Genomic DNA, 16,463 nt, shown 5'->3' on the forward strand with positions numbered 1-16,463 from the left:
TATTGGTATGAGTATAAATTGGTAAAAGCATATTGGAGAGAAATTTGAGATTCTTAGTAATTTTTATTAAGGTATAATTGTCGTAAGAGTAGGTACACTATAAGGGTTTAGCTTGATTAATTTTGACAATTTATACATACACCTGGGTTACCAAGACCTAGATCAAGATATAAAACTTTTGCATCGTGCCTGGAAAGTTTTCTTGTCCCTTTTCCTCAGGCTACTACTATGCTGATTTTGAAAACAGCTTTATTGAGATATAATTCACATACCATACAATTCACCCATTTAAACTGCATAATTCAATGGGTTTTAGTATGAATACAGATCATTTGTAACCATTACCATAGTCAATTTTAGAAATTTTCATCACCTCAAAAGAAACCCCATACCCTTTAGCTGTGCCCTCTCCATTTGTCTATTGTATTTACCCATATTTTTACTCCACCATATTCTTTTTTCCTTCCTGATGTTCTAAGATTTCCTCTTTTATCATTTCCTTTCTCTTTAGAAAATTTCTAAATTCATTCTTTTAGGAGAAGGCAGCTGGTGGCAGTCTCTGGGTTTTTTCTTTTTTTTTCATCTGAGAATGTCTTCATTTCCCTTTCAACTCTGAAAGATATTTTGGTGGATATAGAATTCTGGGTTGACAGTTCTTTTCAGTTGAAAAATGCTGTGCCACTTCTTTCTGGTCTCTATGATTTCTAACAGATAATCCACTGTCATTTGAATTGTCTTTCTCTCTACAGATAAGGAATTTGTTTCTTGCTGCTTTCAAGCTTTCCTGTCATTAGTTTTCAGAAGTTTTACTGTTATATGTTTTGGAACTAATTTCTTTGGATTTATACTATCTGGAAAATTCTCTGCTTCTTGTTTCTGTAGGCTTATGTCTTTTGCCAAATTTGAGAAATTTTCAGCTCTGATTTTTTTGAATACTTTTGCAGGTCTGCCCTCTTTTCTCCTATCCTTCCAGGACTCTGATGACACAAATCATAGGTCTTTTTTTGATATAGCCCTACAGGCCCCTGAGGCTCTCTTCGTTTCTTTTTTTCAGTCTTTTGTCTCTCAGTTTTTCAGATTGAGTAATCCTTAGAGTTCTATCTTCCATTCACTGATTCTTTCCTTTATCCCCTCCATTCTGCTATTGAACCATCCCATGAAATTTTTTATTTCAGTTACTGTGTTTTTTCCATTTGGTTCTTTGTATCCTTTTTTCCTTTGCTGAGACTTTTTATAATTTTCATTTGTTTCAGGCAATTCATAATTACTCATTGAAGCATTTTTATGATGATCAGCTTTAAAATGCTTGTCAGATAATGCTAACTTCTGCATTTTCTTGGTGTTGGCACATGTTGATTGTTATTTCTTACTCAGTTTGAGGTCTTCCTGGTTCTTGCTTTGATGAGAGATTTTCTATTGAGATCTGGACATGTTGGGTATTATGTTTTAAGACTCTGGGTCATTGTTGCTTCCAGGTAGTACTGGAAGTTCAGAGTCTCCATGGACACTCGTGGAGGGAAGAAGGGCTTCTTGTTACTGATAGTCAAAAGTGGGAGTTCTGGCTGCCCACTAGGCTTCTGTTGATAAGCCCGTGGCTGGGAAGGGCAGGAGCACCTCTTTACTGCTCCCGTGTAGATGTGGCCTTGCTATGCTGAGCGGTGGTAAAAGCCCTGACTCTCCACTAGGCCTCCTCTGACATTCTCCCAGTGAGGAGGGGGAAGAATGCCTTGTTACCACTAGATGGGAGTAGAAGTCCAGCCTCCCCAGATGGGCTCCACTCACACCAGAGGATGTGGTTTGTTACTTTCCAGAGGGAATGAAAAGTCCTGGCTCCCCACTCAGCCTTCTCTGACACCGCCCCAGCAGGAGGACCAGGGCACCTTGTTATAGCCCAGCAATGGTGAAAGTGTAGGCTTTGCTAGTGTGGGTGGTGGTGGGGCCGTGGTTTTTTCTGTGGTGTTTGACTTGAGTAGTTACTACCTAAAAGTTTTCAGTCTTGCATAGTCTGCCTTTTCCCTGGTCCTTTGGCTAGATAACAGGCTTTTCTTGGAGTTTTTTGTTTTGTTTTGTTTTGTTTTGTTTTTGTCTGCACCTATTAGCATTTCCAGCTTGCTGTCTTCCCCATATCCAGTCTAGGATATATGATGCAAAATGAAAACCCAGGGAACTCATTACCAAGTCATTCCTAGGATCCTAAGGTCTCCAGCCAGTCTGCCTTCTTCTCTCCACCTTCAGAAGCTTCTTATGCTAATATTATATACAGTGTCCAGGGATTTTAGTTGTACTTAGCATGAGTAATAGGTATATGAAATGCATCTACTTTATTGTGACAGAAGCAGAAGTGTACATAGGTATTTTTAGTGGTAAAGGGTGATGTAAATGTCTACTAATGATAGATTTAGATGGAATGTCACTGAGCTTGAGACTTCAGTTTTTAATGTTTTCATCAGTATATTTCTTGTCGTGAAATTTAATAAACTCTTTTTTAAGCTTTCATAATAGGGTTACTAAAGATCCTTTTAGGCTTTTTAATTTTAGTTTTATTAACTCTAATGCATTAAAAATGTAGTCCTCAATTCTATCACAATGTTATGGTTGAAAAAATGAAAATCTAAGAAATTAGAGATTATCTGTAATAAACTATAACACTGAAGGACAAATACCACAGCCACAGCATTGTCTTGAGAACACTGCGTTTTTTTCCCAACAATTTCATTTATTGCTTGATGAGAATTTATCATTGACACAGGTAACTTCTTTCTCAAAACAACTAGTTTTTTAAGAGTATAAATTTAAATACCAGAATATCTTTATTACTTTTTTCTTTTTTGAGTCTTTTTTTTTTTTTTTCTATTCCTTCTGGATGTTTTTAGCCATGGTCTTGGTACAGTTCATGGTCATCTTTTGCCTGGATTATAGCATTCTTTTGTTCTAATGTTTAATTCTTTCAATATTTTGTGCTTTGCATGTTTAATCTTGATATTAATGTTGCTTTTTACATTTTTGATTAAGAAAAACTGAAAATGGTTTTTGAATTTTACATTTTTTTTTTAGTCAAATGAATGTTTTTGGTAATTTTAGGCCATGTCTGAATGAAAGAAGTATTTCCAAATAATTACCCCAAAATGCCTTTTTTCCCTGTCTATTGTCTGTCCTTATATATATTTTAGAAGAAAGGAACTAAAGAGAGGAAAATAAAGATAAGTTATGAGTCACTGACGAAGAAAAGTGGGGAAGCAAAATACAAGGCATACAAACAGAAAGCTTCAAATACAAAGCATTAAGCAACAATCATTTTTAAAAACATGTTATTTGTCACATCCAGGAGTTTTCAGGGAAGGGAAACTAGAGCAGTTAAGAAGTTTTTAGCAAATGATGAGTGCTGCAGGTAACATTTTGTGATAAACAGGTATTGTGTAAAGCATTTTAAGATTTATTAACAGTTACTCTTGCCTAAATTTTGTTCAATTTGAGCTCCAAATTTAAAGGACAGGGAAAAATTTAGAGTGCTTTTGGAGCTACTAGGGATCAGGAACAAAATACGTTTCACTTGTTACAATGCAACATGCAGGTTACACAATTAACTCATCCATTCATTTACTGAGGTCAGCCACAGAAATGATTACACAACTAGAAAGCCGGTCCTACACGAAAAACCCAAAGAAGCAAAGGTTAAAAGGTAAACTAATGGCAGGGTAAGAATGATTCAGATAGCTAGATAACATGGTAACAAATTATTGTCTTACAAAAGGTACAAGAAGAAATGTTCAGTATTATTAAATCTATTGCTGTTTATTGAGTGCCTGGTATTTTTCAAGCACTTTGTGTAGGCTATCCCATTTAAATTCTCACAGTAGCATATTTTACAGAATTTCAGAAAATTTAAATAACTTGTACAAGGTTATATAGCTAGTGATAAGGAACAGAATAGAATATGAGTCCACGTCTTTTGGACTGTACTCCCAAACTTTTTAAAAAATGGTTTTCACTTCTGTGGAAATATATTCTCCTTGGAAAAGATTAAAATTTTAGAGGGAAGGCTAAAGTTCCTTTGACCACTGCCTCCCATTACATTGCTCTCTTATCACACTCACCTCTTCCTAATGGCAACCGCTGTTTGGTGTGTGCACTTGGGTAAGCATGAGTATGTATGTATGTATGTATATATACACATGTGCATGTACACACACACATGAACACACATCTTTGCATAGGGGAAGATTACATAAAGTACCATACATATAATTTTGCAACTACTTTACTTACTCAATAACCTATATCATAGTTTTTTTTCATATTAATACCTATGGGCCTACATTATTCTTTTTAACTGCTGCAAAATATCTCACAGTATGACTATACCTTAATTTATATAAACATGCCACAACTGATAGACATTAAGTTATTTCCAGCGTTTCACTATTAAAAGTAGTGTTGTAGTGAACATAGTACACACACCCTTTGATCAAGAAGTAGAATTACTGGGTCATAAGATAAGTTCCATGATCTTACTCATATTTAATATGTTCTCTTAATAATTATCACCACAAATAATAATAATAATAACTTATGTTTGAAATCATTTTATACTGTTTTAGGGATTCCTACCCCTCATCATGAGGTTGATTGAGTAAATATTAAATTTGGCCTTATTTGGAGCTCCCAACTTCTGTGTTATCTCCCTTCAAATCCTTGGCTTTAACTTGAACTGCAGTTGCATTGGGGGCAGGGGTAAAATCTCAAGGATCACAGTGGGGAAAAACAGCTACAATGCTGAAGAACTGACCTGAGATTTTAGCATCTGCCCACTGCTACTACTGCCACACTTTAGGAGTAAAGACCATACTCAGAACTAAGAACTAACACAAAACTAGACTAAAGACAAGGCCTAGATCTAAGAACAAAACTGAAATGGACACTCTCTAGCCAAACTATAAAGTAAAGTCTCACAAGTTCAAGATGATCCGCCAATAACTTAACTGTTAGAACAAAATTCAAAACTTTTCAGAAGAAAATAACATAATCCAGAGTTTATAATATATGTACACTGTTCAGTTAATAAAAAGCATTCTTACATATGTAAACAAATAGAGAAGTATTACCAATAATTAAGAGAATAATTAATCAAGAAAAACAGTTGAATAATTAATCAAGTCACAGTTGACTCAGCAGTTGTTCGGCAAGGACGGAAAATTATGATTAAATATGTTAAATATTCTACAGCAGCGGTCCCCAAACTTTTTGGCACCAGGGACCAGTTTCGCGGCAGACAATTTTTCCACGGACAGGGATTGGGGGAGTAGGGCAATGGTTCAGGTGGTAGCGCGAGTGATGGGGAGAGATGGGGAGCTGCAGATGAAGCTTTGCTCACTCGCCTACCGCTCACCTCCTGCTGTGCGGCCTGGTTCCTAACAGGCCGCAGCCCTGTCCATGGCCCCAGGGTTGGGGACCCCTGTTCTACATGAAAGATGGATACACAGTAATGGGTAAAGAGAAAGAATATTAATCATACAAAAGAACCAAATGGACATCTTAGAACTGAAGAAAAAGTTGAAAAACTTTATTGGGTGTAAGTAATTAATAGCAGGTTAGACACAACAGAAGCAAGATCTTTCTTAAACTTGAAGACAGATCAGTAGAAGTCATCAAAGCAAGCATACAGAGAAAAAGAAAAAAAACTGAAGAAAATGCATAGAGCCTCAGTGACTTGTGAGACCCTGTTAAGCAATGTGACATATGGGTAATTAGAGTTCCAGGAGGTGAGGAGAGAGAGAGAAAAGGGAACAGAAATATTAAGAAATACTGGCCAACAATTTTCCAAACTTGACTAAAAAAATAACTCATAGATTCAAGAAATTAACCAAACCCAAAGCAGGATAAATACAGAGAAAACTGTATCTAAGGAAATTATAGTCAAGCTACTGAAAACCAAATACAAAGAAAAAAATCTTAAAAGCAGCCAGAAAAAAAGTCACATTAAATATACAAAAACAGTGATAGTTGTTGATTTTTTCAATAGACTGTATTGTTTCAGAGCAGTTTTAGGTTCACAGCAAAATTGAGCAGAAGGTACGGTGTTCCCTCATACTCCCTTTCCCCTGGCAGCCTCCCAAGCTATCAACAGCTCCCACCAGGGTGATACTTTTGTTACAACTGATAAACCTATATTGACACATCATTATCACCCAGAGTTCATAGTTTACATTAGGGTTTACTCATGGTATTGCACCTTCTATGAATTTTGACAGATGTATAATGACATGTATCCACCATTATAATATCATACAGAAGAGTTTCAGGGTGGTGGTGGTGGTGGGATGAATTGGGAGATTGGGATTGACATATATACACTAATATGTATAAAATAACTAATTAAAAAAAAAAGAAGAGTTTCACTGTCCTAAAAATCCTCTATGCTCTATGTATTCATCCCTCCCTCCCCCAACCTCTGTCAGCCACAGATCTTTTTACTGTCTCCATGGTTTTACCTTTTCCAGAATATCATATACTTAGAATCATACAGTTTGTGGCCTTTTCAGATTGGCTTCTTCCACTTAGTAATATGCATTTAAGGTTCCTTGTGACATTTCATGGCTTGATAGCTCATTTTTTGTTTTATTTATTTATCTTTTTAGTACTAAATAATATTCTGTTGTCTGGATGTACAACAGTTTATTCTTTCACCTACTGAGGGACATCTTGATTGCTTCCAAGTTTTGGCAATTATGAATAAAGCTGCTATAAACATCTGTATTTTTGTGTGGATATCGATTTTCAACTCCTTTGGGTAAATGCCAAAGGGTGTGATTGCTGGATCATGCGGTAGAGTATGTTTAGTTTTGTAAGAAACCACCAAACTGTCTTCCAAAGTGGCTGTACCATTTTGCATTCCCACCAGCAATGAATGAGAGAGTTCCTCTTGCTCCACATCCTCAGCAGCATTTGGTGTCGTCAATGTTGCAGATTTTGGTCATTCTAATAGGTGTGTAGTGGTATCTCGTTGTTTTAATTCTCATTTCCCTGATGACATTTCATGTGGAGCATGTTTTCATATGCTTATTTTCCATTTGTATATCTTCTCTGGTGTGATGTCTATTCAGGTTTCTGGCCTATTTTTTAATCTGGTTATTTGTTTTCTTATTGTTGCATTTTAAAAGTTTGTTGTATATTTTGAATAACAGTTCTTTATCAGATGTGTCTTTTGCAAATATTTTCTCCCAGTCTGTGGCTTGTCTTATTTTCTTGACAGTGTCTTTTACAGAGCAGAAGGTTTAATTTTTATGAGGTCCAGCTTATCAATCATTTCTTTCATGGATTGTGCCTTCAATGTTGTATGTAAAAAGACATCACCAAACCCAGGGTCATCTAGGCTTTCTCCTGTGTTATCTTCTAGGAGTTCTATAGTTTTGCATTCTATATTTAGGTCTGTGATCCACTCTGGTGTAGACAGAAAAGAAATAAATAAAAAAGGCAAAAGAGACTAATAGAACACAAATATTGAAATGGTAGACTTAAACCCAAACATATCAGTGGTTACATCAAATGTAAATGGACTAAACATTCCAATTAAAAGGTAAAAATGATCAGATTGGATTGAAAAAACAATTTGCAAACATAACTTTTTCACAAGAGATGTACTTTGAATATAAAGACACAGACAGGTTGAAAGATAGAAAAAGATAAACTATGAAGACATCAGTCCTAAGAAAGCTGGTCATGTCTGTATTAATATCAAGTAGATTTTAAAATATGGACTACCATCAAAGTTGAAGAGGGCCAGTCAATTCACCAGAAACAAATAATAATACTAAATGTGTATTTACCTAATCATAAAGCTTCAAAATACATAAGCAAAAACTGACAAAAGAAAAAAGAAAAAGACACAAATCTATAATCATATTGGAGAGATTAACAACTTTTTTGAATATTTGATAGAATAATATGCAAAATCAGTAAGCAAGCATATAGAAAATTTGAACAACTTATCTACCAACTAAACTTAATTACCATATATAAAATACTACACCTAATAACTGTTGATTATACTTTATTTTCAAATGCACATGGAACATTCACCAAGATAGACAATACACTGGATGATAAATTTCAAAGAATTTGATATTCTTTGATAACAGCAGAATTTAATTAGAAATCAGTAACAATAAGAAAGCTAGAAAATACATAAACATTTTGAAATTGAGCATCACAATGATAAATAATCCATGAGTCAAAGAAGAAATCACAAAAAAAGAAGAAATCATGAGAATTATTAGAAAATATTTGAAATTGAATGATAATGAAAACACAGCATATAAAAAATCATAGGGTATAGCTAGAACAGTATTTAGAGGAAAATTTACAGCTTTTAATGTGCGTATTAGAAGAGAAAAAAGGTTTAAAAGCAATTATCTAAGCTTCCATCTTAAGAGACTAGAAAATAAGAATAAATTCAGCAAATAGGAAGAAATGACATAATAAATAGTAGAAATCAGTGAAATAGAAAATGGAAAATCAGAGAAAATCAGCAAAGCCAAAAGTTGAAAAGACTAATAAAATTGATAAACCATAACAATACTGATCAAAAAAATGAGGATTGTGGGGACACTACTTTAGGTCCTGTAGACTTAAAAGGATGATAAAGCCCTATTATAAACAACAATAAATTTAACAACTTAGATGAAATGGGCAAATTCCTTGAAAAGTGCACATACCATCAGTAACACAGGAAGAAATTACTTTTATGTTTAGACCTATGATCCATTTAAAATTAGGCTATATAAATGGTGTGAAGTAGGAATCAATGAAATTGAACTCATAATTAACACCCTCCCCACAAGGAAAGCTTCAGACTGACATGGCTTCACTGGTAAATTCTATCACACATTTAAGGAAGAAATAATACCCAGCCTATACCAATTTTTTCAGAAAATGGAGGGTGGAACTCTTCCCAGCTTATTTTAGGAGGCCAGCATTACCCTGACACAAAGAATGAACAGGAACATTACCAGAAAAGTAATTACAGACCAATGTTCCTCATGAACGTAGATGCAAAATATTTTCAAATTGACATCCGCTGGTATGTATAAAAAGGTTAGTAACTCATGACCAAGCAAAGTTTATCTCAGGAATGCAGAGTTGGTTTAACTTCAAAACACAAACAATGTAAAGAAGTGAAGGAGCTAGTCATGTAGATCTGAGGAATAGCTTTCCAGGCAATGGAAAAAAAAGTGCAAAAATTTTAAGATGAGAACGTACTTGGACTCAGATCCTAGAAGTGAAGTGTGTCTAGAGTGAAGGGAATGAAGAGGCCACTCTTTTTGCCACTGTGTTTTCTGAGCACCACCCCTGCTTCATTATTATTCTTATTTCTGCCTTGAGTGTAACAATAACTAAATAAGAATAGTAACCCCTCCATTTCTTAGAGACAAAAAAAGCTGTATTCTCTCCAGAACCACTACATCCTTAGCTGGGTAATGGTATTCAAGTTTGAATATCAACACATACCAAAGGCAGAATTACACCAATAGAGGCTGAACAATTGGCTGGCCTTCAAGAAGGCTCTCAATGTGACCTTCACCTTTATGAAGTCACTTCTTGGCCAAAACCTTTTAGCCTTGTGGGCTTAGAAAATTAACCTTTTAAGTATCCCAGGGTTGGGTAGACATGGAGAAGTGCTAGTAGAGTTCACAAGAACCTGATGTATAAAACACAAATGCCAGTTTATTAATTTACAATAATAAAACTCTCAAGGAAATCGGAAAACCTATCAATCATCAGTGCTTCTTCTCCCTGTAAGGAAACTACACTGGAAGCCAAATTATCATAAAGCTGGTTACTGAGCATGGAAATCAAGTCAGTCATTTGAGTTGGAGTGTTCTTGACCTCTGGCTCTGGACACTCAAGGAGCCAATCTCCATAACAGCGTTATTCTTATCAGATAGTCACTGGATGAGAACTACCAACACATGCCTCCTTCACTTGCCTATTTTTGTGCTACGTTCTTCACATAATCCCTTCTGATGATATATTCTTTCTTTAGTTTATATTAATACCTGTGATATCTAGCTGAGGCTGGTGATCTAGAGTCCCACTAAGGGGACTTTGCATGTCTCTACTCTGATCCATGGTGTATTAGTTTCACAGCTTCACTGCTGAAGAATAATTTTAGAAGCAGGCTAATATGATTTATGGAGTAACCAAAATTTTGCTCTAGTTATTTGATTTCTATTAGTATATTCTATGAACATATATATAAGCATATTCAGTGACTATATTCTCCTTATGAATGTATGCTATTGGATATATCAGTGGATGTATTTATTACATATTAATAAATATATGCAGTGATATGTATTACATATATACATATAAGTTGATATATATCCCTTTGAATATACTTGATATATTAAAAATCTTCTTTTGAATATAGTTTCATTAATATGATGTTTCTGTTTACTGATTTATTTATAATTCTTTTAAAGTCACTTTCTGTTTTGCCAATATATCAGAAGGCCTAGTTCACCAATTTGAATGAACTATCTGACTTTGAAGAATTAACAAAACTGAAAACTTAAAAGGATGTTTAAAGTTTATAGCAATTTATGTGAAGTGTTAGTTGACAGGTTTTCACTTTGTTTTTATACCAGTATTTTGGAATGCTTACAGTGTTTCTGTTCTAGTTCCCCTGATGCTCTGCAGAACTGTGTTTCCATATAATTGGTTTCTTTTGTAAACCTGTATGTTTTATTTTATGCATTTAAAGACATTCTAAGAAGAAGTCCATAGTCCTCATATACTATCAGAATGAGCCATGGCATAATAAAGGTGAAGAAGCTCCAAGTTAAGGGAGGAGCTGGGAAAGACAGAGGGGAAACTGTGAGCTGGGAAAGACAGAGGGGAAACTGTACTGAGGGTCCCAGTAAAAAGGAGAGCTGAGTTACAGAGAGAAGGGGAGACAGGTCGGGGACAGAGTCTTAAGGCCCCAGAAACCCACAGTCTTGTCTCCCTACAGCCATCTTAAGCTATAAACTTATTTTGGCAAATTGGTTATTTTGACAAATTTGGTGAATTGGTGTTTTGACAAATTGATTCTTTGTATTGACCTAGAATCACCTTCCTGACTGACTAGAGCTCTCTCTTAAATAGACATGGGAATGAAGAAGTAACTTTCCCAGCCCCACTAATCAGTTCATTTTAAAGTGGGTGTTTTACTACAATACCACTGTCACACTCACTGGAAGTACCACTTCACACACACTAAGATGGCTATGATTATGATCAAAAAGACAGGTAATATCAGATACTTTCAGTGTGTGAAGAATTGGAACCCTCCCACATGCTGGTGAGAATGTAAACTCGTGTAGCCAGAGTAGAAAACGGCATGGCAGTTCAGCGAAAAATTAAAAACAGAATTACTGAATGATCCAGCAATTCTACTTCTGGGTATATACCTAAAAGAATTGAAAGCAGAGTCTCGAAGATATATTTATATCCATATTCATAGCAGTGTTAGTCACAATAGCCAAAAGTAGGAACAACCCAAGTGTCCATCAATGGATGAATGGATAAACAAACTGTGGTGTATACACACAATGAAATATTCTTCAGCCTTAACCCATGCACTTTCCACTGTGCCTCACTGCCCTCTGCTGTAGCCTTGTCTGTCTCAGCATAAATACTGATCTACTTCATGGCAGGAAAATGGCCTACATGATCTCCTGGATCTTTTAGATCAATGGGTCTATGTTTCAGTGAACCACTAGATACAGGAAATGAAACCATTTCTCTTAACCAGAACCTGCTTTGATAAGTAGAAGGCCCTCCATCACAGATGCTTCCCTTGTGTTCAAATCCCAAACACCATCACTTGCTAGCTGTGAAACCTTGAGTACATTACTTAAACTCTTTGATCTTCAGTTTATACAAAAGTGGAGACAGTAATATTTACATCATAAGGTGTTATGAGAATTTAATTATATGTAAAAAGCTCTCATCACAGTATCTAGCATGTAATGTGTTGAATACTTATAATTACTGTTTATTTTTATTATCATTATTATTTACAGTGATTAATTTTTAATCAAGTGCTTTCCTCTTTAGAGTAGTCAAAATATCCTTTATGGCTGTTTACTATTTTTCCTTCTCAAGGCCCATTGACATGTGCTCTTCTTTTAATAGGTACAACATAAGAGATACGGTGCAATTCTTAAGCGTTTGCACTGTCAGGTGAACAAGCTTCAGTCAGATAGAAGACAATGGCAATGGAACATTCAACAGCTGCAAAAAACTGCAGCTGAACTGAGAAAATGCATTGGAACGAAAGATTAACATGGCCATAGGGTAATGTAGTATAGGGTAATGCTGAGCACAGACTATGCCACAAAAATTATGGGATAGAAAGGTGAGAAAATCCATTGGATCTTAACAACTGACATCCACTATCAGAGAGCTCTCTTAATGACAGATATGTTTTCTTTTCTTTGAATCAGTCATCTGTTTGCTGAAATGCCTTCCAACCTGATAATTGATAGCAATAGAGAGACAATAGGAAGGCTCACAGAAGAATAGTGAAAGACTCTGTATGAATATTTTGAGTGCATAAGATATATTGTACTCATGAATGCCTGTTTATAAACATGTTGCCTTCACTAGCACATGAAGCAAAAATTTAGAAGAAAAGAAGCATTTGAATTTACAATGATTTAAATTGTTAAGATATTTTAAATGGTTGTCTGTTTCAAACTACCTGCTTTTTTACCCCTGGCTTCAAAGCAGTCAGTCCATAAATGTTGACATTTATAATAAGGTTGTTATGTGTTCAAGGCTTCAGATATTTACTTAGTTTTTCTCTTTTATCCAGAAGGTAACAATCATTTTTCTTTGCTGTTGGATAACATATTTTTAGAGTGTTGCAATGTATACAATTTTTTGTTCACTTTTCTGTCTGTATGTTCTTTCTTACTATTCTATAGCTAAGTTGAATTTATAGCATCATGTAAGGCAAACATACCAGCTCTTAATATTAACCAATGTAGACTAACATATTTTTTTCTCATTGAAAGTCATATACTATGTCCACAGCAACAAACTTGTGCCTTTTAGAATAAAAGCGCTCCTTCTTGTGGCTCCATTGCATCAAATTTCTAGAAGCAGAAACAGAACATTAATTATTGAAGATATGTTTTTTAAATATTCACTTTTAGGATTTAATGAGTTCAAAGCAATAACATCAAAAAGGTATCTTAGGTGCATTTTCTCCTCACCTTTCTATGTGCATAAGATTCAGTAAGAGTATAGCTGACATAAAACCTGATAATCTTGTTTGCCTAATATTAGTAGTCCTATTAGGAATTTGCATGGCTTATTATGGCTAACACTTCAAGTGGCTTATGCTGTAACACAGTCAGCGTTGGCCCATGACTCAGAACTAGGTTATTTTCTTTCTTTCTGCTTTTTTTTAGGATTAGGGTTAGGGTTAGAGTTAGTAGATCACAGACATAAATGCAAAATGCGAAGTTATAAAACTGCTAGAAGATAACATAGGAGAAAGCCTAGCTAACCATCAGTATGGTGATGTCTTTTTTAGATACAACACCAAAGGCACAACCCATGAAAGAAATAATTGATAAGCTAGACTTCATTAAAATTTAAAATGTCTGCTCTGTAATAGACACTGTCAAGAGAATGATAAGACAAGCTATAGACTGAAAGAAATACTTGCAAAAGGCAAACCTGATAAAGAACTGTTATTCAAAATATAAAATAAACTCTTAAAACTCAACAATAAGAAAACAAATAACCAGATTAAAAAATGGGCCAAAGACCTAACAGACACCTCACCAAAGAAGATACACAGATGGCAAATAAGCATATGAAAATATGCTCCACATGATATGTCATCAGGGAAATGAGAATTAAAACAATGAGATGCCACTACACACCTATTAGAATGGCCAAAATCTGTAACACTGACAACACCAAATGCTGATGAGAATGTGGAGCAACAGAAACCCTCCCATTCATTGCTGCTGGGAATGCAAAATGGTACAACCATTTTACAAGATAGTTTGGTAGTTTCTTACAGAACTAAACGTACCCTTAACATATGATCCTGCAGTCACACTCCGTGGTATTTATCCAAAGTAGTAGAAAACTGATGTCCACACAAAAACACAGATGATGATAGCAGCTTTTTTCATAATTGTCAAAACTCAGAAGCAACTAAAATGACCTTTGGTAGGTGAATGGATAAATAAATTGTGGTATATCCAGACAATGGAATATTATTTAGTGCTAAAAAAGAAATGTTATCAAGCCATGAAATGATATGAGGAAACTTCAATGTATATTACTAAGTGAGAGAAGCCAATCTGAAAAAGTTACATAAGTCCAACTATATGACATTCTGGAAAAAGAAAAACTATGGAAGCAGTAAAAATATCATTGGTTGCCAGGCTGAGGGTGGGGGGTTGGAGGAGAGATGAATAGGTGGAGCATAGGGGATTTTTTTAGGGCGGTGAAAATATTTTGTATGATGCTGTAATGATGGATATATGTCATTATACATTTGTCCAAATGCATAGAATGTACAATACCATGGGTGAATCCTAAGGTAAACTGTGGACTTTGGGTGATTATGATGTGTCAGTGTAGGTTCATCCTTGGTTTAAAAAGATGTACCATTCTGGTGAGTAACGTTAATAAATGGGAAGGCTGTGCATGTGTGGGACCAGGGAATATATGGGAAACCTCTGTGACTTTCTCTCAATTTTGTTATAAACCCAGAACTGCTTTAAAAATTTGTTATTTTTTTAACATCTTTATTGGAGTATAATTGCTTTACAACGTCGTGTTAGTTTCTGCTGTATAACAAAGTGAATCAGCTATACGTATACATATATCCCCATATCCCCTCCCTCTTGCGTCTCCCTCCCACCCTCCCTATCCCACCCCTCTATGTGGTCACAAAGCACCTGATCTCCCTGTGCTATGCGGCTGCTTCCCACTAGCTATCTATTTTACGTTTGGTATTGTATATATGTCAATGCTACTCTCTCACTTCGTCCCAGCTTACCCTTCCCCCTCCCTGTGTCCTCAAGTCCATTCTCTACAACTGATCTTTATTCCTGTCCTGCCCCTAGGTTCATCAGAACAATTTTTTTTTTTTAGATTCCATATATATGTGTTAGCATATGGTATTTGTTTTTCTCTTTCTGACTTGCTTCACTCTGTATGACATCAGTACATGAAAGTCAGTATTAGTAAAACATTTTGGCTAAGGAAAGTGAAATTGTGCTTATAAAAATTGCTTTGGAACCTTGTAAAGTTCACATAGGTGATTACAATTAATACTTGAAGTTCCTGTATCATCTTGCATTGAACATGGAATCCCTTGTTCATCCATACAAATCATTAAGGCCTATATCAATAATGTGGAAATTTAGGACTATTTTTTGGTGGGGAGTCAGTAGGCTAAGAAGAACTTACGGTTTTTCAACTAAAAACTATTTGATTTACTAGTTGCTCATATTTTCAATATTATATTTTACTTTTCATTAACTAAGCTAATGATTAGTAAAGCTAATGATCAGTAGCTAAAAGTTGTGTGCCTGTCACAAATAACCTATGCTATATTTGTTTACTTGAATTTATAATGTATTTCTAAGGGAATGGTTTTTGTTCTTTTACTTTCCTGATAAATTTGGCAGTATAAGTAATGGGTCTTCTATATCACATTAGCTACCATATAGCACTTTCTCCTGAATGTTACTGAACTATGACCGAAACCAGGAAAAATAAATTGAAACAGATACTAATAACAGAATAGATTTATTCAATACATATCTAAGAATGGGATGCTCCAAATTGCTTTTTCTCTTCTGTAATGTTCTATTTCAGTGATGGCTATGAGGTCTACATTTTTAGAAAAATTAAAATAGCATATGATTTAGTAATGACAGAGTTGCTGTTTACATAACCCAGTAAAGACAGACATGAAATAATGAAACTTCAGTCTTTTAATTAATGAGATGATGTATTCCAAAAGCAAAACCAGAGTTCATGTGATAAATAGTTTTAAAAGGCTCCTTACTTAAAAAGCTCTCTGGCATAACAATCATGTCAGAATTAGAATAAAACACTTAAGTTACAGATATTTGCCAGTGTTGCTCAGTCACATAGCACAAGGTAATTTAGAGGCAATGGTAATACACTACCAGTCTAAATAGACCTTCAAATTTCTTTTTTGTCCAAAACGTTTAAGTCAAGACATATCATCCACCTTATCTATTATGTATTACTTATTACTCCCCATGACAGTATTTTACATAGAATAGAAATTTGTAATCCCCGTGCTTGTGTTGGAGAAGCTTCCTCAAGGTGCTTTCAAAACTATTTCTCCTTGATTCCTTAGTGCTTCTTTATGTATGTGATATGGGAAAAATATAACAATCCTGCAAAAATGA

The 16,463-nt window shown here is 35.0% G+C and overlaps 1 protein-coding gene across 3 annotated transcripts in view; it reads left to right on the forward strand.

Moving 5' to 3' along the window:
- Positions 1–16,463, forward strand: part of CCDC122 (coiled-coil domain containing 122) — a 38,390-nt gene that overhangs the window by 12,826 nt on the left and 9,101 nt on the right. Inside the window, exon 5 of one of the 3 annotated variants that reach the window (XM_082602152.1) lies at positions 12,178–12,655. The exons of the other annotated variants lie outside the window; for them this stretch is intronic. Within the exon in view, the coding sequence (XP_082458278.1) occupies positions 12,178–12,327 (150 nt within the window). The 3' untranslated portion in view covers positions 12,328–12,655. Of the gene's footprint in view, positions 1–12,177; positions 12,656–16,463 lie in introns of those variants that run through there. 3 annotated transcript variants of the gene reach the window in all.

Source organism: Mesoplodon mirus (assembly GCF_964341445.2).
Source record: "Mesoplodon mirus genome assembly, chromosome: 17".
NCBI lineage: Eukaryota > Metazoa > Chordata > Mammalia > Artiodactyla > Ziphiidae > Mesoplodon > Mesoplodon mirus.